General features: G+C 33.9%; 6 protein-coding genes and 1 pseudogene across 11 annotated transcripts; 4 read left to right on the forward strand and 3 right to left on the reverse strand.

Moving 5' to 3' along the window:
* Positions 1 to 419: 419 nt before the first annotated feature.
* Positions 420 to 1,638, reverse strand: LOC147930108 (uncharacterized). The gene is made up of 2 exons (XM_087477705.1): positions 1,216 to 1,638; positions 420 to 867 (listed from the first exon to the last, which is right to left on the reverse strand). Exons 1-2 carry the CDS (start codon positions 1,444 to 1,446, stop codon positions 697 to 699), a joined length of 402 nt encoding a protein of 133 aa, XP_087333831.1. The 5' UTR covers positions 1,447 to 1,638; the 3' UTR covers positions 420 to 696.
* A 1,988-nt stretch (positions 1,639 to 3,626) lies between these two features.
* On the forward strand, positions 3,627 to 7,007 carry LOC104729541 (uncharacterized). 2 transcript variants are annotated; one of them, XM_010448491.3, is made up of 17 exons: positions 3,627 to 3,809; positions 3,907 to 3,989; positions 4,148 to 4,186; positions 4,274 to 4,327; positions 4,400 to 4,474; positions 4,591 to 4,656; positions 4,744 to 4,786; positions 4,889 to 4,934; positions 5,021 to 5,114; positions 5,204 to 5,256; positions 5,365 to 5,552; positions 5,653 to 5,745; positions 5,883 to 5,949; positions 6,100 to 6,166; positions 6,270 to 6,323; positions 6,466 to 6,632; positions 6,752 to 7,007. In XM_010448491.3, exons 1-16 carry the CDS (start codon positions 3,749 to 3,751, stop codon positions 6,607 to 6,609), a joined length of 1,227 nt encoding a protein of 408 aa, XP_010446793.1. In that variant the 5' UTR covers positions 3,627 to 3,748; the 3' UTR covers positions 6,610 to 6,632; positions 6,752 to 7,007. The 2 variants fall into 2 exon arrangements, 1 of the variants encoding a protein (XP_010446793.1); XR_015573958.1 differs by having other exon boundaries at positions 3,631 to 3,809; positions 5,653 to 5,750.
* Positions 7,008 to 7,825: 818 nt separating this feature from the next.
* On the forward strand, positions 7,826 to 9,484 carry LOC104729542 (peroxidase 49-like). Its single transcript, XM_010448492.3, has 4 exons — positions 7,826 to 8,236; positions 8,318 to 8,509; positions 8,589 to 8,754; positions 8,874 to 9,484. Exons 1-4 carry the CDS (start codon positions 8,015 to 8,017, stop codon positions 9,284 to 9,286), a joined length of 993 nt encoding a protein of 330 aa, XP_010446794.1. The 5' UTR covers positions 7,826 to 8,014; the 3' UTR covers positions 9,287 to 9,484.
* Positions 9,485 to 13,124: 3,640 nt separating this feature from the next.
* LOC104729543 (uncharacterized) lies at positions 13,125 to 14,553 on the forward strand. The gene is made up of 2 exons (XM_010448493.3): positions 13,125 to 13,869; positions 14,265 to 14,553. The coding sequence occupies exon 1, from the start codon at positions 13,316 to 13,318 to the stop codon at positions 13,856 to 13,858; it is 543 nt and encodes a 180-aa protein (XP_010446795.1). The 5' UTR covers positions 13,125 to 13,315; the 3' UTR covers positions 13,859 to 13,869; positions 14,265 to 14,553.
* LOC104721132 (putative ubiquitin-conjugating enzyme E2 17) lies at positions 14,526 to 15,804 on the reverse strand. Its single transcript, XM_010448494.3, has 6 exons — positions 15,642 to 15,804; positions 15,418 to 15,521; positions 15,236 to 15,338; positions 15,078 to 15,141; positions 14,885 to 14,973; positions 14,526 to 14,800 (listed from the first exon to the last, which is right to left on the reverse strand). Exons 1-6 carry the CDS (start codon positions 15,666 to 15,668, stop codon positions 14,705 to 14,707), a joined length of 483 nt encoding a protein of 160 aa, XP_010446796.2. The 5' UTR covers positions 15,669 to 15,804; the 3' UTR covers positions 14,526 to 14,704.
* Positions 15,805 to 16,661: 857 nt separating this feature from the next.
* Positions 16,662 to 20,291, reverse strand: LOC104729545 (D-2-hydroxyglutarate dehydrogenase, mitochondrial). Of its 4 annotated transcripts, none has more exons than XM_087477708.1 (16): positions 20,093 to 20,291; positions 19,681 to 20,009; positions 19,500 to 19,601; positions 19,281 to 19,328; positions 19,079 to 19,149; positions 18,851 to 18,946; positions 18,658 to 18,757; positions 18,445 to 18,550; positions 18,262 to 18,342; positions 18,081 to 18,178; positions 17,849 to 17,957; positions 17,663 to 17,768; positions 17,496 to 17,581; positions 17,297 to 17,422; positions 17,124 to 17,217; positions 16,662 to 16,963 (listed from the first exon to the last, which is right to left on the reverse strand). In XM_087477708.1, exons 4-15 carry the CDS (start codon positions 19,283 to 19,285, stop codon positions 17,125 to 17,127), a joined length of 1,077 nt encoding a protein of 358 aa, XP_087333834.1. In that variant the 5' UTR covers positions 19,286 to 19,328; positions 19,500 to 19,601; positions 19,681 to 20,009; positions 20,093 to 20,291; the 3' UTR covers positions 16,662 to 16,963; position 17,124. The 4 variants fall into 4 exon arrangements, with proteins under 4 accessions (XP_087333834.1, XP_087333835.1, XP_087333833.1 ...); XM_087477709.1 differs by having other exon boundaries at positions 16,662 to 16,936; positions 20,093 to 20,277; XM_087477707.1 differs by having other exon boundaries at positions 16,662 to 16,936; positions 18,851 to 18,969; positions 20,093 to 20,272.
* Positions 20,292 to 20,372: 81 nt separating this feature from the next.
* On the forward strand, positions 20,373 to 22,850 carry LOC104729546 (CDK5RAP1-like protein; annotated as a pseudogene). The gene is made up of 3 exons (XR_015573959.1): positions 20,373 to 20,772; positions 21,083 to 22,131; positions 22,238 to 22,850. The product of XR_015573959.1 is annotated as a CDK5RAP1-like protein (transcript).
* Positions 22,851 to 26,502: the final 3,652 nt, after the last annotated feature.

Consider the following 26,502-nt stretch of genomic DNA (forward strand, 5'->3'; position numbering starts at 1 on the left):
CACAGATCCATTATTATTAACCTTCACTATTTCCATCTCCCTCAAAGCAAATTGCAATTCCTATTTCTTACCAGACAAGGCATCTCATTGAAGGAATTGTTGGAATGATCGAGAGGTTTGAAGTGTTAAAGAGAGAACCCAAATCAGAAGGAAGCGAACCAAGAAGCTGGGAACTGGGGAGAGACAGCTCTCCAAGAACATGGAGTGTCGTGTTTGTGATTCCATGTCTGTAACAAGGACAGAGGATCAACGAGAACAGAGGACTTAAATTTCATCAAAACCAACCCATAAGAGTTTAAAGAAGAGGAAGTCAAAAGTCTGAGTGTGTTTGGTTTTAAATTAATCTGCGAGTTGGTGTGCCAACTCAAAGTCCAGCTGTTCTACATTTGGTTCAATCAAAAGAGTGGGAGAGTTTCTTAAGCAGACAAGAATCTTTAAAACCGATGACAAGTTTCTGGTCAAAAATTCTTTAACCAACAAAAAAAAAAAGAAAGAAGAAGCCAAAAAAGCTTAGTGTATGATGAACCTAATATATGTGATTTGGTTCACAACAGCAGCACTCACTCTACTCACTCATATACTGATGTCAAATGATTGATTATATATACACTACGCAAGTTTCTACTCCCCTAGTTGTTTTTCACCATCTCCTTCTCCCTTATCTTCATCCAAAAGTACCGGCGGTTCAAGGTCAAACTATATAATCTCAAGTGGATCACCAACACCATCGTCTTCTCCATCGCTAAGCTCGCCAATTTCGCCTAGTAAGTGTCCTTCCTCCAGGTCTTTGAAAAAAGATGCATCTTCAAACCCAAGAGGAGAATCATCCTCCTCTTCAGAGCTATCCTTTTCCTCTTGAGCCATATTCTGTTTTAGAAACGCCAAATCATGTTAACACCGTATTTGAGTAATGTTTCTTTCCATAGAAAAAGACTAACTTGCCAGAAATGCACACAATCACACAATTAAAACCCTAATTACCGTCTCAGTTATATACAAATGTATCTTCTAATCTAACAAGAAAGATCTCATCCCAAATGATATACGAATTCAAAGCGAACAATAAAGAAACAAAGCATCAACTCCGAGGATCTTGCATCTAACATTACTAAAAACGATCCGCCTACATTTACGCGCGCCCAAAATTCCACTAATACATTGGATACATATCCCTAATTTACTCCTGTAACCAACGGAGCAAAAATCAAATCATACCTCTTCTTCTTCTGCTTTAAACTGAAGCTTCACTTTCTCCCTCTCCAGTATCAGCTTCTCCCTTCGCCCGTTCATCTCTTCAACCTCGGAAAGAAACACTCCGTGAAGAATCTCCTTCTGAACAGCGCTACTTGCTTCAAAGATTTGGTTGTAGCGCCGGTAATCAGCCCGAAGCAGTTTCGATCGCGCCGCCAAAGAGGTGTAATCCACCATTGGAGCGACGTTGACCATGAAAGTAAAAGTTATTTCACAAAGATGAAGCTTTTGCTTTTCATTATGCTTAAACAGCGCTAGAAAAACCCTAGAAGATTTCTAGAAGGATCTCGAGAGTTCTGCCAGATGTCGGGATCAGCTTGAACAGGAAGGATCGAGGGTTGAGAATGGATTCGACAACTTGATTGCCTCCGTACTGTCCTCAACTCTGCTTCCGGTTTTGTCTTTATGCAAGATGACCGTTGAAGAAGATAAAGAAGGCTTTGCTGGGTTTCGTTGACTGAATTTGAGATGTTCTCAGTCTTATTGGGCTTGGACAAACTTATCTGACTCATCTCTTCCTTTCTTGAAGTGGCGTCGTTTTGGGAGGGAACCAAAAACTCTGTTTTTGGTGTCGTGCTGTTATCAGATTCGATTCGATTCGATTCTCTCGCAGAGAGAGAGCTAGTGGCGTACATCGAGAAAAAGAAGAAGACGAAGAAGATTGTAAGCCTTTTTCTTTGTTTCAATTGAAACTTGCGACACAAGCCATCATGTTGTTATGTTTTCTCACTGAGTATCTTTCGTTCTGCTTCTTCTCCTTACCGTTCAACTACTGGTGAGGAACCATTAAGGGGAAGAAAGCCTCTTGAAGAGTTAGAGGCTTACATGGGGGATTGATAATGTTACTTTTTGTGTGTGTGTATTGTGTATCCAAATGTCTCGACCAGTGCGTACACTGACAAATCATCAAAGCTAAAGCTAACTGTAAAACCAATTTCTCGTTTAAAAAAAAAATATTAAAGAAAGTTGAAAAGAAAGAAAATTTTGTTCTTTCTTTCGGTGTATATTATTATACTTTCTTATAAATTTACAGTGTACATCAAAATTGCAAATTGTATTTTGTCACATTATATGAAATTAGCAAGTAGCGTAGCAACTGGAAAATGGAAATGTTTTGGTATGGTCTGGAGTTTGGACTATCCCAACTGAAAAAAGGAAATAACTTTTTAAAAAAACTAGGGGTGTACATACATACTTTAATTACCATTACTCAACGAAATACACGTGGATGCATACATACTTTAATTATTTTAGTTATTTGTAATTTAGATGGTATGTTGTGTTTGTTTATAAGAATCTGAATATTTTTCTTATCAAAATTCATATTTTTACGTGTAAATTTAACTGTGTCAAATTATTAGAGAAATGGTACTGAGAGATATGAATTTTACGTATATTCCCATTGACACTCTAAAAACCTTTAACATTCTTCCAACACCGTAGATCTTCTTGTTTGATATCTAAAGTTTGTGAAAACAAATGTGAAAATTAAGACTTAAAAAGCAAAGTCATTAATGTCGCTGATCTCAAAGCATTAAATATCATTCGAATAAATCACCATCATCAGTTATTTCATTGTCTATATGATTTCACCAAAATTATATCATCTAAACACTTTAATCTAATACTTTAGAAATTAAATCCTAAACTTAAAATAATTAACTAAATCATAAAAATAAATTAACATATTATTATTTTACAACTGTGTCAACTAGCTATTCTTATGAAAATTTGTGAAGTGTGTATTATAGTTGTGCACAAAACTTGTTTTAGTACTAATATTTTAGTATATTGTATCTTAATATAATTTAAATACAGTTAAGATAAGTAATGATAATTTTAATATAATAATAATCCAAACTATTTTAATTATATCTATATTAACATTTTTGAAGTACATTTTGTAATCTAACATTTTATTTGTAAGATTTGCAGAAATAATCCTTTGCGATATAAATAAATATTAAAACTTAGATAAAATTTTGTAATAATATCTAACTAAGAATGTTAACCATAATATCTTACTTTCCTTAATTATGATTTTTTATGGAAAACTTTCCTTAATTTTTTTTTTAATGGAAATATCTATACAAAATCACAATTCAACAATCCAACTTTTTATTGCCAATACCCTAAAATATATAAGATATTATATTATCTATATTTAAAATAAAAAGGCTTAATCAATTATAATATAACATTATATATCTATAGAAATAAAATAAAATAAAAAATAATCTAAATCCTAGTTACCAGTTGAAAAATAATTAGTTGCATGTTTGGCAGCAAAGTAGACATTCGGTTGTTAGATAACATCAGAACCTAATTTGAATTCCGGATTGGTTATTTAATTTAAACCGGATCGGTTTATTAGAGAGAGACCTTCGGAGCCGTTTAGAAGGTTCCAGTCGTCGTCTTTGCTGCCTTGTTGATAGAGAGTGAAATCAACAATCCGAATCGGAGACGACGAAGACCCAAGTTTCCAGGTTTTAAAACTATGCAGATACTGAGGTGCCCATCGAGAGAGCACAGTTTCATTCTATTTCTCTTCATCTCTGGTAAAAAAAAAACCTCGTCTATACGAATTTGCCCATCTCGTTGATTTTTTCCCCTCATTTGAAAACTTTAATCTTTTTTTTTGGCAAATGCGTGCAGCTTTTGTAATTGGTGCTGCATCTGTTCCCGTTCCTGATTCTAACTGCTACGCTATTGACAATTCAAGTCGTCTTGTCGATTTTGTATCCTTTTTCTATTATTGTGTTGAGGCTGCTTAAGAAGAAGCAAGCTTTAGGATCAGTTCTTGGTTGAAGAATAATAGTAAAGTAGTTTCCTTTGTTGCATTGGTTTGATTTAGTGTCTTGTAAAGCTGCTTCCTTTAACTTGGGTTTTTGATCAGAGCAGCTGGATCGGCCATCCTTTTGAATATGATGGCAAGGTTGTGTGTCTCATATTATAAAGCTGAGAGTTAGTTTTTTTTAAGGCCTTTGGGTTTTAATTAGGTTTTTGGTCTTTATTGGTATAGGAATTTGATTTGGTGGTTAGATTTTGCAAGGATGTGGAAACAAGAGGCCAGGCGGTATAATTCTTACATCATCAGAATGCTTAGTTCAACTCTAGATTCTACATATATGACTTTTGTTGTTTGCAGGGATATGTTGATTTCGGACGATTTGACCCTTTAAGCTACTTTGTATCTAGTTCTGGAAGTTTTTATTTCGTTCAAGTAAGAGCTCTCTCTTCTTTGCTCTCCTGTTAGTTTTGGTTAGATATCTACACATGCAGTTTGGAACATGGATTTACTTGTTAATGTTTGGTTCATGATCAATGATATACATATAGGGGTTTTACCATGGCGACCTGTCAAATTGTGAACATAGTTATGACAAACTTGGACGTACAGCACAGGTTAGAGATATCTACACAAGTGTCTTATTTTTGAAGGTTTTTTTAGTGCTTCTATTCTTTTGAGTATTGTTTCTCTGTTTTGTTCAGGTCAATATTATTTGTGGGAACTGTGGTGATGGACGTTGTAAAGGTGTGTCTCCTTCTGTTTTATTCCATTACAGATGTTACTTTGAAATGCTCCTCAATTCCTGGAAAGCTATCAAGTTTTTATTCTTTCTTTTTCTTATTTCAGGTGGACTTGGATGCATATGTAGTGTCACCCAAGATTCAACTTGCAGGTCTGTCTGCTACTATTTGTCATCCACGAATCTTGGTATAGTCGATTTTTCTTACAACAAATTCTTGCTCTTTCCCACTGGTCCAGAGTTACTGTCGAGTTGGCTATTCCTTGTGAGAAACCTGGCCCGCGGGTGTTTAAGGGATTCACAGTCGGTTTGCATCCTCGCTCATGGGAAGTTGTAAGAAACGAACAAGCCCAATTTTCTGATTACAGCTGTTTTTTTTTTCATACTGAGCATAAACTTAAAATTGGATTTTCAACCTGCAGATTTATAATGGGATGACACAGTTTGGATTTGATAAGCCCCGGCGTGAGTATAGGTATGAAATCAAGAAATTTGTTTATTAGTGTTCGAGTTGCTGATAGACCTTTTGCTGAGCTGTAGAGAACTATGTGTATTTACATCCTGAAGTGTTTCTGATTTGTAGTTTCAAGACCGAGCAGACTCATCTTACTCTCTATATGACTGCAATTGCTTCTCTTTCAACATTGGTAGGAAAGCCTATCATCAAGGTTTTCCCAGAGAATGGTCTTGATGTGAAGATAGCTGGTTCTTCCTTTACTGGGAATCATCCAACAACCTTATCACCTTCAACTTTAGTACTGGATTGGAACTGTAATAAGTCCTGTCATCTTGCTTTTTGCATTGTGCCACTGCATTGATCTTTGCTACGAATTCTGTAACCTTTTCTTGTTTTCTCCCGGAAATTTCAAAGGTGAGAAATCTCGGCGAACTCCATATGAAGTCAATGTCACCATCCCAGTGGATGGTTATGATCCTGTTCAGTTTTTCCTCACAAAACTCTGCGGTGAGGTTATTATACACTCGCCTTATTAACCACAATGCACTCCCCTTGAGCTGAATATTTCCATTGCTTGCTCACTCTCCCCCTCTCTCTCTCTCTCTCTCTGACACATACAAGTTTTTGTTCCTAAATCAATTCAGAATACAACCAAGGTAGTGAAGGAGGATCAGCGAAGGGATGGGCTATATTTGGAGTTTTTTCCTGCGTGTAAGTAAACCTCACTCTCAGAATCTTACTGACATTTACAACATAACCATTTTTGTCTTGCACATAATAATGCTTTGTAATTTTACATGCCGGTCATATAACTGGACAATTAACTCAATTCGTGTGTTCTGCTTTGTTTCTTCTGATCAGATTCCTCGTTGCATCTATGCTTTTCTGCTGTGGAGGCTTTATATACAAAACAAGAGTAGAACGTGTGGTAATCTTCAATCCATTTACTTCCATTCTTGATTCTCTAGTTCTTCTTTCACGTTATATGCACACACACATACACAATCACTGACATGTTCATATGGATGCAGCGTGGAATTGAGGCATTGCCAGGGATGTCACTTCTATCGGGCTTATTAGAAACTGTAAGTATTACAAGAAAACTCAAAGGATTCCATTTATGCAAAATCAAGGAGTAAAGTCACTGTTGGTCTTTGGTACAAATTTATGGATCTATCAAGATACAATTTCCATGTAAGCTTAATTGATTTTGGTCTTCATATATAGGTGAGTGGAAGTGGACAAAGCTACTCAAGAACTGAAGAGATCAACAATGCTTTTGCTAATGAAGTCTCATGGGATCGCTCTTCCGCATCCTCTACTCAAACAACAACACAGAGACCAAGTGAAAGAACATATGGTGCGATCTAACATTGTTGACTGCTTCACAAGAGGTACTGCGATTTTCAGATTTTACTTTTTATGTTTAGTTTCTAGAAAGAGGGGAAAATGTTTATCGAGTCAAAAAGTTAAAAAGCCCTTCACTTCACCTTGAGGTTGTTTTTAACTGCAGATTCATGTGTTATAATCGTAAAAGACAAACAAACAAAAAGGTATTGTTTCTTTGCTTTGGTTACAAGAACAAGAGTGTGTTTGTAAAAGTCAACAAAGATTGAAACTTTACAAGAGAGTTTTTTGTCAAAGGAGTAGTTAGAATCTCTTCCTACTCTCTTATCTTTCTCACTACACAAAAAGACTTGGACTTTGTCTACGCAAACATGTTCTTTTATTAACCAAGTCCTTAGCAAAAGTAATTATTTTTTATTTAATTTTTGCATTCCTCTTTAAGATTTTAGTTAGGTCTAGGCTTTATATTATTTACTTTCTTAAAATATATGATCTGATTATTCTGTTCATACTTACCTCGCTTTTTATCTTTCTTCTACAGAAAGATAGATCAGTAGAAATTTAGTCTCTTGATTCTACTTTCGGAAAATAACATCTCAATAGGTCTTGACTGAACCAAATAGATTAACTATTAAGACATTCCCACGATTCTGATCTTGAGTTATTATCATTACGAGAAAACATAATTTACTATTTGTGATTAGATGGACTACCAATAAAGTAGTTATGTTTTTTTCATCTTACTTTGAAGAAGTCAGAAAAAAAAAACATCAAATATTGAAGACTGAAGACCTATCTTTACGGCTTTTATGTTACTGTTTGACATTTTTAACTGTCTACTCAATTGACACAATGACACGCTATAATGATATTATCTTTGGAATTAGGCTTCCTTGTAATTACAATTCTATTTATATTGTAGTTTTTTAAATGTGCGCTGAATGAAAAATGTCTCAATCAAACGATATGGTGAATCAAGAAAATTCCGAGGGAAAATTTTGTATTCTTCAAATTTCAAATTATTGTTATGAGTCGTTAAAATATAGATTTACAATTTAAGATTAATAAAACTCAAAGCTTGCTTTGCTTTTCCCCTCAAAGTTTCCAAAGTCAAGTTAATTTTAAATACAATTAATGTTAATTAACTAAACCAAAAAGGAGGCTAATTCGTCAAACTTAGCATGCAATGTTGGGTACCAAACACAAGCATTTTAATCTTCTTGTTCTCCAATAAATTTTTACAAATGTTTATTTTTGCATTTCCTTAGTTATGTTATCTTCTTTCCAATTTAACTAATACCAACTCCATTTCTTCTTGCTTATTCATCTTCAGAGTCGTTTTCCTATAAATATCTTCTTCGTCTCATCTTACTTCATATCGCTCATCAACATAAACTCTTCTAATTATCTCATCTTCTTGTTGAAAGTAATGGCAAGACTCACTAGCTTTCTCCTTCTTTCTCTCCTTTGCTTTCTCCCATTTTGCCTCTGCGACAAGAGCTATGGAGGAAAACTCTTCCCGGGTTATTACGCCCATTCATGCCCACAAGCCGGTGAGATCGTGAGATCAGTTGTAGCTAAAGCTGTTGCTAGAGAGACCCGTATGGCTGCTTCCTTGTTGAGACTTCATTTCCACGACTGTTTCGTTCAGGTTTGGTTAATCTCTTTTAGTTTTCACCATTTTTTTGTTTGTTTAAGTTTACTTGTTTAACAAGGTAGCTTTGAAATGCAGGGATGTGATGGTTCTTTGCTTCTAGACAGCGGTGGGAGGATAGTGAGTGAGAAAAGCTCAAACCCTAACAGCAAATCAGCTCGTGGGTTCGACGTAGTTGACCAAATCAAATCTGAACTGGAGAAACAGTGCCCTGGAACTGTTTCTTGCGCTGATGTTCTTACCCTAGCCGCTAGAGACTCCTCTGTTCTTGTAAGTCTCTTCCATAATTATTCTCTATGGTCTACTAAAACTGAAACATCAGCTAACTCGGTCTCGTTTTTTGGTTTAGACCGGTGGACCAAGCTGGGTTGTTCCATTGGGAAGAAGAGATTCGAGAAGTGCAAGCTTAAGTGGTTCGAACAACAACATCCCTGCTCCAAACAACACTTTCAGTACCATTCTCTCGAAGTTTAACCGTCAAGGACTCGATGTCACAGACCTTGTTGCTCTCTCCGGTAAGCTTTCGTCATTCTATCATATATAGTTGCTTCACACACAAGGAACTAAATTAAAAGAAACCCCATTACACATTACTTGCTTCTCAAGCCACCACACTTTTTAAATGTTTTCTCAGGTAGTCACACCATCGGATTCTCGAGATGCACTAGTTTCAGACAGAGGTTGTACAACCAGTCCGGAAATGGCCGTCCAGACATGACATTGGAACAATCTTTCGCTGCTAACTTGCGCCAAAGGTGTCCAAGATCCGGTGGGGACCAAAATCTTTCGGTGTTGGACATCATCAGCGCTGCGAAGTTCGACAACAGCTATTTCAAGAACTTGATAGAGAACAAGGGTTTGTTGAACTCAGACCAGGTTTTGTTCAGCAGTAACGAGAAATCGAGAGACCTTGTGAAGAAGTATGCAGAAGATCAAGAAGAGTTTTTTGAGCAATTTGCGGAATCAATGATCAAGATGGGAAATATCTCTCCTTTAACGGGTTCGAGTGGCGAAATAAGGAAAAACTGCAGGAAGATGAACTCTTGAATTCGTGCTATAAGAAAAAAATAGATACAAAAAAATATATTCGGAAGAACTGTGTGACACTTGCTTTTACTTTGGGGGTGTGTTTTTTCTTGGTTCTGTCATTCAATTTGAAGTTTTAAGTTGTGTTATTTTGCTTTGTATTATCTTAAGAGATGAAGTTTGAATTTTATCAAACGAAGTAATTTTTTTTGTTCGAAATATATTTTAAGAAAGATTTCAATATTTTCCAAATTCTTTAAAAACGAACAAAGTTTAAACAAAACCTAATCTATGAATAGAAACTATAAGTGAACAAAATTAAACACAAAAGTTTCAATCGATGACCACCACGGAAGATTAAACACAAAGTTTAATCTATAGTTTACCCCAAATCCCCAATCGATGTGAGATAAATTTAGTGGGCTTTTATGGGCCATTCAATTTTTTTTTTTTTGTCAATTCAAAATATTTTTTTTCTTTCTAAATTCATAGATATGAATTAGATTCAGTTTAGGCTCAATAACGACTTCATATGTTCACTTATAGTTTACCCCAATCGATATTCACTTATAGTTTACCCCAATTGATGACCACTATGTAAGCACTGTGGAGGATGAACCAGACGAAGCCACTAGAGAGCGACAGTTCTTGTAGACCATAGAAAACGCCCAAAAAAAAAGTGATCTTTCTTGGCTCTCAAACAAATTGCAACGGTTGCTTTTTTACGTTTACAACATAGCTACTGAAATGAATTCTTGCTTTTCTACTTCCCCGAACCCTGATTAGAAAACGGTAATAAGTAAGATTTCACTATCTCTTTATTGGTCCATTTGTCATTTTTTTAAAAAATTTTAATTAAACAACACATTTAATCATATACATTAATGCATACTTTAAATTCATTATTTACTACTAAATTGTAACTCAAATTACATAAATTGTGATTTGACTTTTTCTCTTCCATTCATTTTCATTTAAACATACTATTAATTATAATTGTAACTCTTCTAATTTAATTATTTTAGAAATATAACTTCCATCATTTTTTATCCTATAAATAATCAATCTCACATCCTCCTCCACCATATCCCAAATCCTAAATATTTTCTTAGTTTTTTATAATGTTTTTGCATAGGTTGAAAACCCAATTAAGGGTTTGATTATATTTTTGTTTACTATATATTTTACATATTTAAAATACATATGTATTCTAATATGTATAATAAAATTTTGATGACCATAATAATATTTTGGTTATAACCATCTCAAGGGAATCAAACTAAAGAAAACATCTTAATTCTTTACTTAAGATGTTTGTTTAGTTCTTACAAATTCATGTATATTTATTTTGTTCTTCAAATTTGAAATGTTCTCATGAAATAATTTTTTTAATATAATTATCAAATCAATTTTTTTTACCTCTCTCTTACCTCCAATAAGATTGTAATAAATATATTTTAGAATACTCATCATTATATTTAGTTTGTGATTCAACATATAAAAATAATTATTTGAAAATTTAATTCAAATATGTACTTTAAGGATTTCGCTATATAGAAAACAATTTGATATTTATTTTCTTTCTAGCTTTTACTACAACGATGAAAAATTAAAACTAAGCCTAGCAATATAACTTAAATTAAGGGGAATATAAAAGATTGTAATATAATTATCAAATCAATTTTTTTTAACTCTCACTTACATCCAACAAAATTGTAACACATTTATTTTAGAATAATAATCTTTATATTCAGTTTGTGATTCAACATATAATGATATAAAAATCACTATTTTTAATTTAATTCAAATATGTACTTTAAAGATTTTTCTATATAGAAAAGCAAATTGATTTTTTTTCTATCTAGCTTTTATTACAAGGACTAACAATTATAACTAAACCTAGCAATATATCTTAAACTAAGTGGAATATATAAAAAAAAATTATAAAAAAAAATCTTTGGGAATTTTATTTTAAAAATTTGATTGCATTTCATATGATTTTATAGGAAATATGTATTTTTCATAATAGTTTAGTTTTTAATTATGAAATACTTTAGATTATGTGTTAGTTTGTATGGAAAACTTAAATTATATATTTAAATTACATAGTAAACATTTTTAATATCTTAAATTTTGTTACATATTAACAAAAATTTACTATGTAATTTAAATATATAATTTAAGTTTTTCATACAAACTAACACATAATCTAAAGTATTTAATAATTAAAAACTAAACTATTATGAAAAATAAATATTTCCTATAAAATCATATGAAATGCAATCAAAATTTTAAAATGAAATTCCCAAAGATTTTTTTTATATATTTTTTTTATATATATTCCATTTCATATAATTTTATTTTCAGTTATGATTTTATTACTCAAATGCTCAAAAATACTAATGAAAATTATTATCAAAGTTGAACAATAAAAATACAAATAACTTTAACAGATATGTATAATGTATGTTTGATTATATTTTAAAAAGTTATATATTTTGATATTGTATGATTTGAATAAATAAAAGTGTAAAAAATGTTAATGGCATTTAAATTAACTTGTATTATCTTTGTATGGTTATCAAATAAATTTAAATTAATTAATATATATTATTATACAACAATCCGCACATTTGCGCGGGATATTACCTAGTAAAAAAGAAAAAGTAAACTTTGAAATTTGAAACCCTAAACACATATCTCTAACCTGTGACCCAAACATATTTAGTATCGAAAAGATTTTCAGCCCACTCACAAGTCCATAATGGTCTATTAAAATATGCATCCCTGCACATATTTAATTTACTAATTTATGTTTTTGTTCTTCCTTTTTTTCACTGATGATTTAAGCATTTTTTTCTTACAATTTTTATTAAGTTTTGTTTATGTTGTTTTTACAATTTTGGGTACTAACTTTACGGTCAAACTTAAACGTATTCGATTTCTTTTATTATTAATATTTTTTTGTCCAAACTTTGTATATTTTAGAAATTCAATAATATACTTACAATAATAATCAAATCTTACTTATTTCTTTCAACCACTCCTATATCTTCTTTAAACCATATGGAAATGTTAATTTTCTCATCTTTTAAATATCCACTTTGGTTAGTGATATTATATTATTTTCAGTTAAAAAATTATTAGTGTTGGGAAATCGAATTTTGGAAACAAAAACAAGAAGTCCAAGTTTTTTTGATACGCGCCGAAAAAGGTTAGCCATAAATTTTTTACTAAACTAGATTTACTAAGCTATGAATTGGCATCTAACTTCGTTCATGTCATTGCCTGATCAGTCTCTAGGATTGTTTTCTATTTTGCTTTGTATTTTAAGAGATTAGTTTGAGATTTGAATTTATTAAACCAAGTAATATTTTTATTCGCAAAATATTTTAAAATATATTTTCAATCATCATTTTCCAAATTCTTTAAAAACGAACAAAGTTTAAACAACAATCAAACACAAAAGTTTGAATTAGTCACACATAGTGATGTTAATATGGGCGCATATCCACCCCATTCAAACCCAACTCATATAAAATCCAGCCTATTTGACATTAAACCCATTTAAGTTTTGCCCATTTAAATAGGAATATGGGTAGGTAAATCCATAAACCCATTTAGACCCATATAAGCTCATCCAAACTCAATATTATTTTACTTTTACTCTAAAAATCATTATGAACCTGAAGTAATTAAAAACAAAATACTGATGATTAAAAACAAAATATAGATGTAAAATACAGATGTAAAAATTAACCAAAATATTTGCCTAAATATGAGAGATTTGAGGAAACAAATCTTAACCTTGTGACTCACACAATATTAGAGTGTGTCATCTGAAATCGTTATTGGACCTAAACAGAACCTAATCTATGAATTTAGAAAGAAAATGATATTTTGAACGGCCCATAAAGGCCCACCAAATAATCTCCGGCTAGTTAGGGTTTATGCTTTCTTCTCCAATTTGAGCTTCAGATGCTCTGACATGAGTTCTCAACGAAGCTAACATCAAACTGAATTGAGTTGAGAGAGAGTGTGTGTGAAACGATGCAGAATCTTCGAATCATCTCATCTCACTTGTCACGAGGTTTGAAATCCATCAAGACACACCCAAGTTCCTTTCAGTTGATCTCGATCCAATCTCGGAGCTACTCATCGCCGGCGACTCAATCGGAGAACGTATCCAAAATCGTGAATGAGCTATCGAATCTCACTCTTTTGGAAACAATGGACCTGACTGAGATCCTTAGGCAGAAGCTAGACGTCAGTGAGGTGCCTGTGATGGCGGCGATGATGCCAGGGATGTCGTTACCGGGATCTGGAGCCGGTAAATCCTCCGCCGCCGGAGCAGGTACAGAGAAGAAGAAGGAAGCAAAGACTGCGTTCGATGTGATGCTTCAAGCGTACGAAACAGCGGGGAAGATCAAGGTGATTAAAGAAGTGAGAACGATTACGAGTTTGGGGTTGAAGGAAGCGAAGGATTTGGTTGAGAAAGCTCCAACGTTGTTGAAGAAAGGAGTTAGTAAGGAAGAAGCAGAGAAGATCATTGAGAAGTTGAAGGCTGTTGGAGCTAAAGTTGCTATGGAGTGACCATTGTTTAGGTACCTCTTTTGAAAATTGCCTTCGATTGCTCTTGAGGAGATGGATTAGGTTTTTAATTGTGTGAGCATGGTGTTGAATTTGTATTAGGTATGAGAATTTGGAAAAGAACAGTTTTTTGGTTCTGGAATTGCATAAAGTTGCTTCCTTTTTTCTATGGGAAGTAAAAGTTCTGAGCTTGATGTTGTTGAGTTTCATCTCATAAAGGGCTTTTGAAGTTACTTGTCAAAATGTACAGAGCAAAAACAATGTTCAGTTGAATGAATCTTGTAGGCAGAGCAATTAGAATAGCTCTTGTAGTCTATTGGGAGTAAACATGTGAACAGATTTGTCTAGAAACAACAACGACCGTTTTGTCTTTGATTCACATGCTGAAGCTTTTAGTTTTTGAATGCAGGTGTTATTAAAACTGGAGCATGACATGGAACAACTGAAGCTTTCTGAGTTCTGATGAGTAGTCCTTCCAAGTGTTTATTACAAATGTAACATGTCATGGAAAGTCATTAGAGGCTCTATTCATTAGAGGTAGAAACAGATTTTTGTCTTCAATCAAATATACACGAAGGCTTGTTGTTAGAAGCAAAGTTCTCTTCTTTGGATCAAATCATTCTCTCAGTTCTTGGTTTGTACTAACAGTTGTTGATGATCTCTTCTTTCATTAATAAACGAATCATGTTATTTCCAAACTTTCAAGTTTTATGCTTCAAGCTTTTCATTTGGTTTAACTGTAGAAAGAAGCTGTTCTTGTTTTAAATATAACAACAGATCAGGAGGAACTCGACCTGAGCTCATACAATATGTTTGTAATCACAATATTATAGGAACATATAGGAGTTGTTATACTTTGTCGTCATGGAAACGCCACCTAGTTTCTTTTGGAGATCTTCCATGTTTGCAGTTTTTCAAGTAATGGTCATTGTCTTTCGGCTTTTGCTGCAAGGAGAGAACAATCAACATCATAAGAAAAAAAAGGATACTGTGATAGCCTTGGAAAGAAAATATGTGTTACACACAAACCTTCACGGGTGAGCTGGAGAGCATTGAGAGAATACTGAGACAGATCGAACTTAGTCTCATCGCTGGTGACCACGAATCATACAAAACATCTGCATCATAAAAAAAATTACACATAGAAGCTCTTGTCATTGGGACTTGGAAAGAGAGATGACAAAGTACTAGTTGAGTCATTGTGTGTTTAGTATGTTCTTACCCAAACAGATGTGACCGTTGCTATAAATATGAGGATGAAGTGGAGCTGGATGCTGAAAGATGACCTGTTTAATCAGCGAAACCATTGGGTTATGGGGTTTGATGCGATGATTAGATACCGTCCTAAGTATGATTAAGAAAAGGAGTTTGAGGACGAACCTGTGGAGCTTCCATAGGATAATGCTCAGGGAACTCAACCTGAAGTTGGTAAGCTTCATTGGCATAAAGAGTTCCTGGAGCTCCATGCACTTCAATGATCCATCTGTTCACACCAACAATTCAACATTACATCATTGGTTATCGATACTAAAAGCAAAGACAGGAAAGCGGGTTTATTATACCGTTGGAGATTGTCAGAGACTCTGTGCTTGAAACCAAAAGGAGGACTGGTTTGCCACTCCATAAACTCTTTCTGCAACCGGTTCGCGGCGATTTTGGTCAGACCCTAACATAATAAGAACAAAAGAGGAGATGATCAATCAAACCAAATAAAACAATTTGACCCAAAAAGAAAGAAAAAAAATGGTATGTTATATATATATACTTAAAGAAGCAAGTAACCAACCTTGCGAGTTGATGCAGAAGAACTCATTTGTGTTTGAAGTTATTACAGTGAGAGAGAGAAAGAGAGAGAGATTGTGTGTGTGTTTTGTCTCCTCAGCCATATCCATGAGCTTTTTATAGTGTCTTATCATCTTCGTAGTTGTGTCTAAAGCGTTTGGATCTATATGTCCAGTCATCAACCCGACGTCGTTTTATCGTGTCAGCCTTCTTTAATTCGGGACTTTCCACTTGTGTTGGAGAACCGAATCTTCACTCAAAACCAGTTAGGAATATTATCATAAAAACACTCTAATTTTCAGAAAACGAAATTCCCTAAATTAAAAATCTCATACTATTCTTAGTATAATCAAACTGGTGCATGTATATTAACGCCAAAAAAATTTGAGCATGCATCAGGTATAACTTGACCCGTAACATTGTTTTAATTTATTTCCCATTAATGGATCCATTATTCATCGACGATACCTTGGATTTCTTTTTTATTGATAACATATTGCTTTCACTGTCTTGTTGGCCTTTGTGAATTGTGATTATTTTGAATGGATCGATGGTTACAAAAGTATAAGCAACTTGATGGTATATCAAATTTGACTAGTCATAATTACAAATTTACAATCATGATGTTGTTTTTATGCATTGACTTCACCTTAAACCAGACCTATTACACATTTGTTCCATGGAAACTATGGGCTATGGCGATGGCAAGACGGATCTTATATTCCTATAGCTGGTCCAATTACTTAAGGTCTCACAAGAATATATACTTGGTAGAATGTTAAAATCCATAGCTTTTCTCTTAATTTAGAGAAGTTAGTTAAGACATATCAATCGGACCAGATATTATTCCGGTTTATCAGACCGATCTGGTTTCTCTAAGAATTAAAAGACCTATTAAAGAAAGGTTCACACACATGAAGAAAAAACAGAACTCTGGAAGAAGAAAACAAAGTCTTCTGTGAACAAATCAAGAAAAATCATTATAACCGAAATTGCCAAGAATAGAAAGATATTATGTGAGAGATTCTTGAAAATGCTATTATGATAGATACTTTATCTTTTTGAGTTTTGGTCTAGATACACTGCAAATTTTTGACTTTAAATACACGTCAGATCCATAGGTTTTGATTCTTTCTTATCCTTCAATAATTAGATATTAAAACAAGGTGACAACAACAACAACAACAAAGAAGAAGCATATACACTTTAGAGTTTAAAGACTTTTAAATCAGCACTTGTTTTTCTTGTTCCTTTGCATCAATCATAATGCTCAAACTTGGCTGCTTATGTTCCAAATTCCTGTTAGAAGAATCATCTCATCACCACCTTGCATTAGCCGAACAAAGAATGTCAATGATTCCAAAGTTAAAAGATGATGATTCTTCACTTTTGACGTTGGAAGAGCATTGATAGATAGATGATAGAAAGATAGATGCTTTCAATAATTTCGGTGCGTAATCATAAAACATAATAATCTTTTTTTTACCTTAGTGAGAGATGAGAGAGTGAGGAAGAACTTTGTATGGGTTGAGAATTCCCTTAGGGTCCAGCAACTTTTTAATGGAAGCCATTATTGCAACCTGCATATTTTATATTCCGGTAAGAATATAGTGACAGGAACGTTGTCTACATAGTTCCATTTGTTGTTTGTTAACTCACAGTTTCAGGTGATTTGCTGTAGAAGATTTCATTAGCTTTCATTACACCTAATCCATGTTCTGCACTGATGCTTCCACGGTGCTTTGATGTCCACTCATAGACATAAGGTTCTATCAAACCTAAAAGCTGCAAGGAAAGAGTTATTGAATGATGATTATTTAAACTCTTGGAATGTTTCAACTTGATATTTGTATTTTACCTTATCATTATAGTTTGCCGCTGAGATGTTTAAATGTAGATTTCCGTCTCCAAGGTGACCATATCCCATAACATTTGCTAAGTCACCTGAAGCATATGCATGTTTGGTTGCAGTTTTTCACTGAATCTTTCGGTTAAAAGTAGCTAGTAAACTGATATGTTTCTTACCTAATCTCCCTCGAAGATCGTTGACAATATTGTAAATTTCTTCAACCGGTAAGGATAAATCATACTTGTAAACAGCTCCTGCTTTCTGCAATGCCTCTGTTATACCCTGCAGGGTAATAATTATCACATTATTCGTCGAGTAACATCAAGAGTTCTCAGGGGAAATAACTCTTAAAAGGTTTTTACCTCTCGTATGCGCCAAAATGAGGATGCTTGGTTAATGTCTTGAGCGATTACACCATCAGAAACTAAACCTTTTTCCAGTGATTTTAACAGGAAAGCTTCAAGCTTCTCCCTGCATTAGTTTTTCAACCAGGAAAAAACTCTCTCAAGGGATCTGAATACTTGGCAGAGAGCCTCATTTGAATGAAACGGAAAATTGTGAAAGTCTCAAGAAAGACCGGAAAATTCATTATACCTGTCATTAGTTTCATCACTCCCCGTTGTCTCTATCAGAATATAAAAGTTCTCCGTAGAGGAAACTGGATTACGTACACCGTCTAGGTGGTTCAGTACCTGTAGAATGAATTAAAAACGAAAGGATTTAACAAAACTCAAAGACTTGTACACAAGATAGAGTATCTAGAATGCAAGCTTACCAAATCCATTGAATTGCTATCAAGGAACTCGAAAGCCGATAGTATCTCTCCAAGATTTCTCTTTGCTTCAACAAGAATTTTCTGGAAAGAAAAGAAACATAAGGAGAGAAAACAACAGTTTACACGCTATCTTCTCTGTAGAGAGAATTCAATTACAGAATACGGAAGAAAACTGTCATAAACCTGGCAGCTGAGATAATCTTTGCAGGCAATGAAAGCTAAATTTACAGAAGACAATTTTGGTTGTGTGAGAATAGAAACTTTAGTTACAATACCAAGTGATCCTTCGCTACCTGTTGAAACAAGAAAAGAGCAAATTTAAGATGTATCAGTCTCTTTTGGTGATGAAGTGACATTTGAAATAACAGTACAAGCACAACATAATAAAAATAATACCTACCGATAAACAAATGTTTTAAGTCGTACCCAGTGTTGTCTTTGCGTAAAGTTCCAAGCATGTCAAGAACATTGCCATTTGCGGTGACAGCTTCTAGACCTGAGATGGTGAGAAATTAAAGATGATGAAGTTGAAACTCAAATCAAATGTATTTCAGATGGATCAAAAGTGACCAGAACTGTAAGTCATTACCCAATACGGTTCCATGAAGTGAGCCATAACGAATAAGGCGTAAACCACCAGCATTAGTTGAAACATTTCCACCAATATGACAGCTTCCTTTTGCACCTAAGTCCAGAGGCATAATAAAACTGAGGAAACAAAAATTTTATGTTTCTATATCCGACAAAAAAAGACATTCTTTTATTAATTTTTAGTTCATTGTTACTAAAAGAGGGTTAGAAGTCATGGTTAAATTACCCTTTCGTGTCAAGGAAAGTTGCCAGATTTTCCAAAATACATCCTGCTTCACATACCAAGACACCACTGACCTGAACATAGAGCATCGTATCATCATCATCAAGATCAAGTATCCTTGATTTTTTTTGCATTATGAAAACTATTGGAACAGCTACCTAAGAAGTAAGTAACTGACACTAGAATATAAGATTGCCATATTTACCTCATCAAAAGCTAAGACTTTATTCATCAAACCAACATTGATGATCACCTGCAAAAATGCCGCAAACTTTTGTCACATCTATGATCGAAAAAAAAACTTCTTTTCCTTATGTTCCTATCTCTCACATTCCTGAAATTTTCCTTTGCTAGCTTTCAAACTACCTAGCCAACAGTTTGATCATCACCAACCAACATCAGTCGAGAAAAAAAAGTATCGAACCTCATCAAAAACAGGCACACTTCCACCAACAAGACCAGTATTTCCCCCTTGAGGAACAACAGCTAAACGCCTCGAATCACAATACTGAAGTATCTGAGACACCTGCACACAATAAATACAGTCAATGTCAAACACAAATTTTTCATCGCAATCCAAACAATGTAATGGTCAGAAAAAACACCTCTTCTGTGTTCTTAGGCAAGAGCATCAGCTTACTAGATCCTTTGTACTTTTGCATCCAATCAGTATTTGCAGTCTCAAGCCTCTCTTCATCTTCAACCACGTTTTTGTCACCTAATATCTCCTTGAAGTAGCTAACATCCTTCGAATCCAACGACGAAAACAAAGGGTTTCTCTCAATTTGTGAAGCAGATGATGACCCAAAACACTTGTACTGCTGCAGCATCCCCAAATTTTTACCAAGACATCGATGATGAAGCTCAGTATTATAATGGTTCCCATTCTTTGACTCAAAAAGCTTGCCTTTTGTGTCGTAGTGATTCACAAAACCTAAACCCATAAATCAAAGTTCAGTTTTTTTTTATTCATCTCTCAATCTAATTACAAAAGTCAAATTGAAGATGAAATCAAACCTGACAGAGAACGGGACACTGAGTTCTTGTTTGGTCGGAGATTAATCAGAGATGTAAATCCAAATCTTATAAACTCTTCCGATCTTCTCAATCTCTGCATCATCATCATCATCATCATCACTCTTCTACTTCTTCTACTCCTCCACGTCTTCTTCTTCGTTCTAACCAAAGATGTTAGTTAAAGTGAGAGGCTGAGAGTGAAATACCAATATTACCCCTGAGTCTGGATAACGAAACGCAGCGTTTTAGTCTGAGTAGATTGTAACTATGAATCCCTAAGCCTGACCGAGTGAGAGCCTCCCGTTGTTTGTTCTGGTGGAGACTTTGAAGAGCTCCTCATCTTTTCTCCAATGGCGTCATCTTCGCTCTCCTCCATTCTCATCAACCCTCACGGTTGCTCTCTCTGTTTCAAAGCCTCTACACGACGCTGTTTCGCTCTCACATTCCTCTCCTCGAAACTAATCCATACTTCTTCCTCTGCTGCTTCTCTTCTCCCTCGTTGCCACAGCACGCATCGTCTCGCACATAAACCTATCAAGAGGAAGAATGGGTTTGCCTTAAACCTTTCTAGAAGCTTCTCTGTTTCTCAAGTTGCTGGTTCTGGTAAGTTTGATGGTCCAAGCCTCCAACAGTTCGTCTCCAACTCAAGCTTCTCTTACCACTCCCGAAATCGAATCTGAGTAAGTCCTCTATTATAGGTTTAGGAGTTTTTAAAGTTTTGATTTTTAACATCAATTTTGTTTGTTATGCAACCTAATTGGTGTTGGACTCAATTGGGGACCCTAAAGTTTCGAAATTTAAGTTGCAGAAACCATTTTAAGTCAATCTGTTTGTTCATCAATGCATAGATTGTGGAAGATTATGTTCGTCATTGTTCTAGTTTTAGTGGTCAGTCAAAAGTTTTGACCTTTATCTTTCAAGTTGTGCAATTGATTATGTGGATTAAGCTTTAGAACTTATACTATTCTTTTTGAATTTGCTCTTTGAAAGCACATTAGATACTACCGATGTTGCGTCAAAAGGTCGGATCTATCATGAAACATATGGATGTCAGATGAACATAAACGACATGGAGATAGTTCTTTCGATCATGAAAAAGTCAGGTTATAAAGAAGTGGTGGCTGATCCTGAGAGTGCTGAAGTTATATTCATCAACACTTGTGCTATCCGAGAGAATGCTGAACAGAGAGTATGGCAAAGACTTAACTATTTCTGGTTCCTGAAACGTGAATGGAAGTTCAATGTTGCTAAAGGAAGAGCACACTCACTCAAACCTCCTAAAGTTGTTGTTTTGGGATGTATGGCTGAGAGACTAAAGGATAAGATTCTAGATTCTGATAAAATGGTTGATGTGGTTTGTGGTCCTGATGCTTATAGAGATCTCCCGAGGCTATTGGAAGAAGTAGACTATGGACAGAAAGGAATCAACACTCTTCTTTCTTTAGAAGAGACTTACGCTGACATATCACCAGTGCGAATCTCTGAAAACTCAATTACTGCTTTTGTTTCGGTTATGAGAGGCTGCAACAACATGTGTGCTTTCTGCATTGTTCCTTTCACTAGAGGCAGAGAGAGGTCACGTCCCGTGGAGTCCATAGTCCTAGAGGTTAAGGAGCTGTGGGAAGCCGGTGTGAAAGAAGTTACGCTTCTAGGGCAGAATGTGAACAGCTATAACGATGATTCGTCTGATCCTGAGTCAGGTGCTAAGTGGGAATACAGTGAAGGATTCTCGAGCAGGTGTAAAGTTAAAAACATGGGTTTGCGATTTGCTGATCTCTTGGACAGACTCTCCTTGGAGTTTCCAGAGATGCGGTTTAGGTTTACCTCGCCTCATCCTAAAGATTACCCTGACGAGTTGTTATATTTGATGAGAGATAGATATAATATCTGCAATCTCATCCATCTTCCTGCACAATCTGGTAATAGCAGAATACTTGAACAGATGCGTCGAGGTTACACCAGAGAAGCTTACTTGGATCTTGTTAAAAAGATTCGGAGTATTATACCAGATGTGGCTATAACCAGCGACTTTATCACTGGTAAGCCAACTCAAAAAAACATTGCTTAAACCTGTTCCATGTTTTTTTCTTCATTTAGAAGCCTTACACTGGATTGTGTGTGTGTGTGTGTGTGTGTTGGTGGTAGGCTTCTGTGGAGAAACCGAAGAAGAGCATGAAGAAACCTTAAGCCTGGTGAGAGCAGTTGGATACGATATGGCGTATATGTTTGCATACAGCATGAGAGAAAAGACACACGCTCATCGGAATTACATAGACGATGTTCCAGAGGAAGTCAAGCAGAGACGTTTAACAGAACTAATAGAAGCATTCCGTGAAACCACAGGTCCGTGTTACGACTCTCAAGTCGGATCAATGCAGTTAGTTCTAGTCGAAGGACCAAACAAGAGAGCGCCTGAGACAGAACTCATCGGGAAAACAGATAAAGGACACCGAGTTTCGTTTGTCACAAAGCCTCTGTTTGATAAAGCATCTCTTGGTGATGATGGTTTGAAGAGGAATCCTGAAGTTGGGGATTTCGTGGAGGTCCGGATTGAGAAATCAACGAAGGCATCACTATACGGAGAAGCTGTAGCCATTAGTAAAATGTCCTTGTTTCACGATGATGGTGTCGATGCTGTTGTTGCGTCTTGCGCAAGTTAAGTTAAACTTTCGTTTTCTTTTGATTCCAATACTTTTTTTTACCCTTCTGTATACTTTTTTTTTTATAGTTGACAAAATTAAGAAAAAATTACAGAGAACCATTATTGTTTTTTAGAAAGTAAAATTTTGTAATCGAAAAGATAAAGAAACAGAGGAGAGAGAGAGGTCTTCAATGGCGATGGTGAGTTTTTCGAAATCACCAAATGGTTGATTTGACAATGACAAGTCAATCTTTTTGTATCTCTGCTGCTATGCTCTCTCTATGCGATGGAAACAGCAATAAATATATATATGGGTACTCTCACAAATTATTTATTTAACATAAGAAAAAAAAAAGGTTCACAGCTCGAGACATTTTAATTTGTCTGTGTAGTCTCCAGACTACAGGTATCAAGAACTGGATAACTTGAGCCTTGGAGCCTAATTATTTTCTACTTGCTGTAAAAATATTAACAAACAGATAAGACGTTAATCGTTAGGGTATTTCAAACGTATCTTTTTGTTTCTTGTGTTGATGGTCGGAATCTAAATCCTAACAATGCTAACGTGTTGTTACAAGTTGTGGTCTAAATATTATACAAACAGGTTAGGCAGAAAGCTTTCTAATTAATTTATTGTGGACCGACCTTTTTTATTAACATGGTCAGAAAGCTTTTTTATTAAAAAAAAAAAAAAAAAAAACATGTGTAACTTCGCTTTTTATCAGTCATAGATTCGATTATTAATTAATACTCTTGGATATTAAGTCAAAAGGTTAAAAGACCTCCGATCACATGTTATAGTGATCACACTCCCCAATAGTAAAGTTGGATTAAGTATCATAACTCATAAGTAATACTACTAACTAAGTAACAAGTTGGTATTCGTATATCTAAACCTAGTGATTTGTATTAGTATTATTATGTTAAACCTAATATAACATAGCTAGTTCTTTGCATTAGTGATTATTATTTGTCACCATTTAATACGATATTATATGTTAATTGACAAAATATTGGAGTATATAAAATATGGAGTATATGATATCGATAATCGTACATTCATACTTTAATAATTCAATGAAAAATACTTAGGTTCACCTCTAGGGGTGAACCTCTCCATTCACCCCCTTTTCTTTTAGCCAATTAGAATCTTCCTTCTAATATTTTATTTCAAAAATAAATTAAAATTAAATTAAAAAGTAAACCAAATTAAGGAAACAAATTCTGTATACTTTTAATTAAGGAAAGTTAAATATTGGCTTAGTTTAGATTTTTAAACTTAGAATAAAATTATGTCGGTTTGGGTTTACAAATGAAGTGGTTAGGATTTAGATTTTACAATTAAAACGAAATTATATGTCGGTTTGGGTTTACAAATAAGGTGGTTAGGATTTAGATTTTACAGTTAGAACGAAATTATATGTCGGTTTGGGTTCACAAATGAGATAGTTAGGGTTTAGATTTTACAAGTAGAACAAAATAATATGTCGGTTTGGGTTCACAAATGAGATGTTAGGGTTTAGATTTCACAATTAGAACGAAATTATATGTCGGTTTGGGTTCATAAATAAGATGGTTAGGGTTTAGATTTTATAAGTAGAACGAAATTATATACGGTTTGGGTTCACAAATGAGATGGTTAGGGTTTAGATTTCATATATGTCGGTTTGGATTTATTAAAATGCGGTTTAAGTTTTTTAATTTTATAATAATGTATACAGATTTTATTGCCTTATTTTATTAGGGGGTGAATAGAGAGGTTCACCCCTAGGGGTGAACCCAAGTATTGTTCTAATTCAATGGCATAAGCAAATAAAATACTAGTTTAATAGCACTGATTAACATAATGTGTGTCGTCTGTCTATGTTTCTTATAATAAGATCATGGATTAATCAATGAAGTCATGTTCATCATTGTTTCGCATTCTAAAGCAGATCTCGAATTTTATATATATTTTGTCAAAGCATTCGATGATCTTTTGTTTTCATAACCGATACTGTATTATGAAGTTTATGTTTACTTTGTTTTCAATCATATACTTTGCTAATAAACAATTTGGTCCAGGGAAGTGGATCTCATTATTGAGATATAAACATATTGATGATAACTATGATCGAGTATTATTAGTTCAAATTATAACCGAGTAACAAAACTTACAAACATTGATAATATATGACTTTGGCGTTTCGTAGAAAAGTCAAATTTTTGCGGTAGTACAAAACTTTTACAACGTTGGAATTAGTAACGTAATACAGTAATGTTTTGTTATACGGGTTTTATTGCTTGCTATTTGTAAACCATTTGGCGCGTAAAATATATTTACATGTTGCTAATAGTGGACTAGAATCAAGAACGAGTGTACAAGGATTTTTCTATAAATGGAAAAACAAAATAATGAATAGAAAAACTGAAAAACAAAATAATAATGAGTGGGGGTGAGAAGTAGCTATCTAATATCTAAAAATGAGACGAGACAAATTGGCCTAAGCGTGGCGCAATAGCCGCTCCCAATTTCTGTCCCCTCATTTAATTCATCTCCATTTTGTTTTGTTTATCATACAATTATGTTAGATGGGGTATTTAGTGACTAGAAACTACTAGTCTTTAGGCCTTTGTATAGGTTCTGACTTTACTCAAGTCTTGTTGTAACCCAAATTAATGGGTATGATTGGTAACACTTCTTAAAAACTTTACAAATATACAGTTTTAATATTTAACAATCACAAAAACTTTACTAAAAGCTTTACAAAAAAACTTTACTTTCAGCTTTTTCATACAGTTTTTATGTACAGTTTTTTCTTACAGCTTTGCACTATTCACTAAAAGCTTACAGCTCCAGCTTACAGCTTTTTTGTACAGCTTTCTATACGTTACCAATCGGACCCAATGTCTTCAATATATTCTCAGTTGACAAAAAAAAAAAATTCATACAATTATGTTTTGCTGCTCTTAAATTAAATTAATAGTACTATTAGCGTCGACTTGGAGCTGCAGGTTTTAGAAATACGGATCCGATGTTATAAGAGTAGTGTATTAGTAATACACCACTACTACTATCACGGATCAAAATAATAAAGATGCATACGCATATGATGTTTCAATGCATTTTAAGAGTACTTAATTGGTAGTATCTTTTAAATATGAATAATTAAATTCTCCTAAACCTAGTGTAGATCGACCAATATTCTCTATACACAGTACTACGATTATTCAATGTTGAAGAATCTAATCTGACTGTGACAATCTTTTAGATATATCAAATTACACACTAAATATATTCAATTGTTTTAATTAGTTATATTTATTTATAGAAATAACAATAACAAAATCATACTTATTGATAATCTTAATTTAATAGCAAAAACTAATAATGCAATCTATCATAAATAATACAATCAAAAAGCTTTATGTTTAAACTATAAAGCTATATTTTCTTACATAACACAATTAAGAAAATATAAGAAAGGTTATGGAGATATGAAGTCTATACATATATACCAAAATATTGACAAATCAAAATATAGTTTTTAATTTTTAATTTTCAGGTTTATAAAAATATTATAGTATCATGTTGACTCAAATAATTTAATTTAATCATTTGTATTAACCTAAATTAATATCAGTTAAAAATAATAAAATATACAGAGGTGACTTTTTAAAAATAAAAATAACAACATATGAGTATGTCATGATATACAGAAAAATTAATTCTATGATTTATAAAAATGAAATCTGAACCAAGTGGGTGTATTCAACTTGACATTTTAAG

This window comes from Camelina sativa, chromosome 12 (assembly GCF_030686135.1).
Source record: "Camelina sativa cultivar CO46 ecotype springtype chromosome 12, ASM3068613v1".
NCBI lineage: Eukaryota > Viridiplantae > Streptophyta > Magnoliopsida > Brassicales > Brassicaceae > Camelina > Camelina sativa.

What these genes read in the sequence shown, in the direction of transcription:
- LOC147930108 (XM_087477705.1), bottom strand. Translation starts at nt 1,446, where the DNA reads ATGGTCAACGTCGCTCCAATGGTGGATTACACCTCTTTGGCGGCGCGA. An exon ending in TTAAAGCAGAAGAAGAAGAG is followed by an intron (nt 868 to 1,215) that starts GTATGATTTGAT and finishes TTTCTAAAACAG; the next exon opens with AATATGGCTCAAGAGGAAAA.
- LOC104729541 (XM_010448491.3), top strand. Translation starts at nt 3,749, where the DNA reads ATGCAGATACTGAGGTGCCCATCGAGAGAGCACAGTTTCATTCTATTT. An exon ending in TTTCCTCACAAAACTCTGCG is followed by an intron (nt 5,746 to 5,882) that starts GTGAGGTTATTA and finishes AAATCAATTCAG; the next exon opens with AATACAACCAAGGTAGTGAA. An exon ending in TTTGGAGTTTTTTCCTGCGT is followed by an intron (nt 5,950 to 6,099) that starts GTAAGTAAACCT and finishes TCTTCTGATCAG; the next exon opens with ATTCCTCGTTGCATCTATGC.
- LOC104729542 (XM_010448492.3), top strand. Translation starts at nt 8,015, where the DNA reads ATGGCAAGACTCACTAGCTTTCTCCTTCTTTCTCTCCTTTGCTTTCTC. An exon ending in TCCACGACTGTTTCGTTCAG is followed by an intron (nt 8,237 to 8,317) that starts GTTTGGTTAATC and finishes TTTGAAATGCAG; the next exon opens with GGATGTGATGGTTCTTTGCT. An exon ending in CTAGAGACTCCTCTGTTCTT is followed by an intron (nt 8,510 to 8,588) that starts GTAAGTCTCTTC and finishes TTTTTGGTTTAG; the next exon opens with ACCGGTGGACCAAGCTGGGT.
- LOC104729543 (XM_010448493.3), top strand. Translation starts at nt 13,316, where the DNA reads ATGCAGAATCTTCGAATCATCTCATCTCACTTGTCACGAGGTTTGAAA.
- LOC104721132 (XM_010448494.3), bottom strand. Translation starts at nt 15,668, where the DNA reads ATGAGTTCTTCTGCATCAACTCGCAAG. An exon ending in GTCTCTGACAATCTCCAACG is followed by an intron (nt 15,339 to 15,417) that starts GTATAATAAACC and finishes TGGTGTGAACAG; the next exon opens with ATGGATCATTGAAGTGCATG. An exon ending in TCTCCAGCTCACCCGTGAAG is followed by an intron (nt 14,801 to 14,884) that starts GTTTGTGTGTAA and finishes CTCTCCTTGCAG; the next exon opens with CAAAAGCCGAAAGACAATGA.
- LOC104729545 (XM_087477707.1), bottom strand. Translation starts at nt 20,210, where the DNA reads ATGATGATGATGATGATGATGCAGAGATTGAGAAGATCGGAAGAGTTT. An exon ending in AGTGTCCCGTTCTCTGTCAG is followed by an intron (nt 20,010 to 20,092) that starts GTTTGATTTCAT and finishes TTATGGGTTTAG; the next exon opens with GTTTTGTGAATCACTACGAC. An exon ending in TGCCTAAGAACACAGAAGAG is followed by an intron (nt 19,602 to 19,680) that starts GTGTTTTTTCTG and finishes TATTGTGTGCAG; the next exon opens with GTGTCTCAGATACTTCAGTA.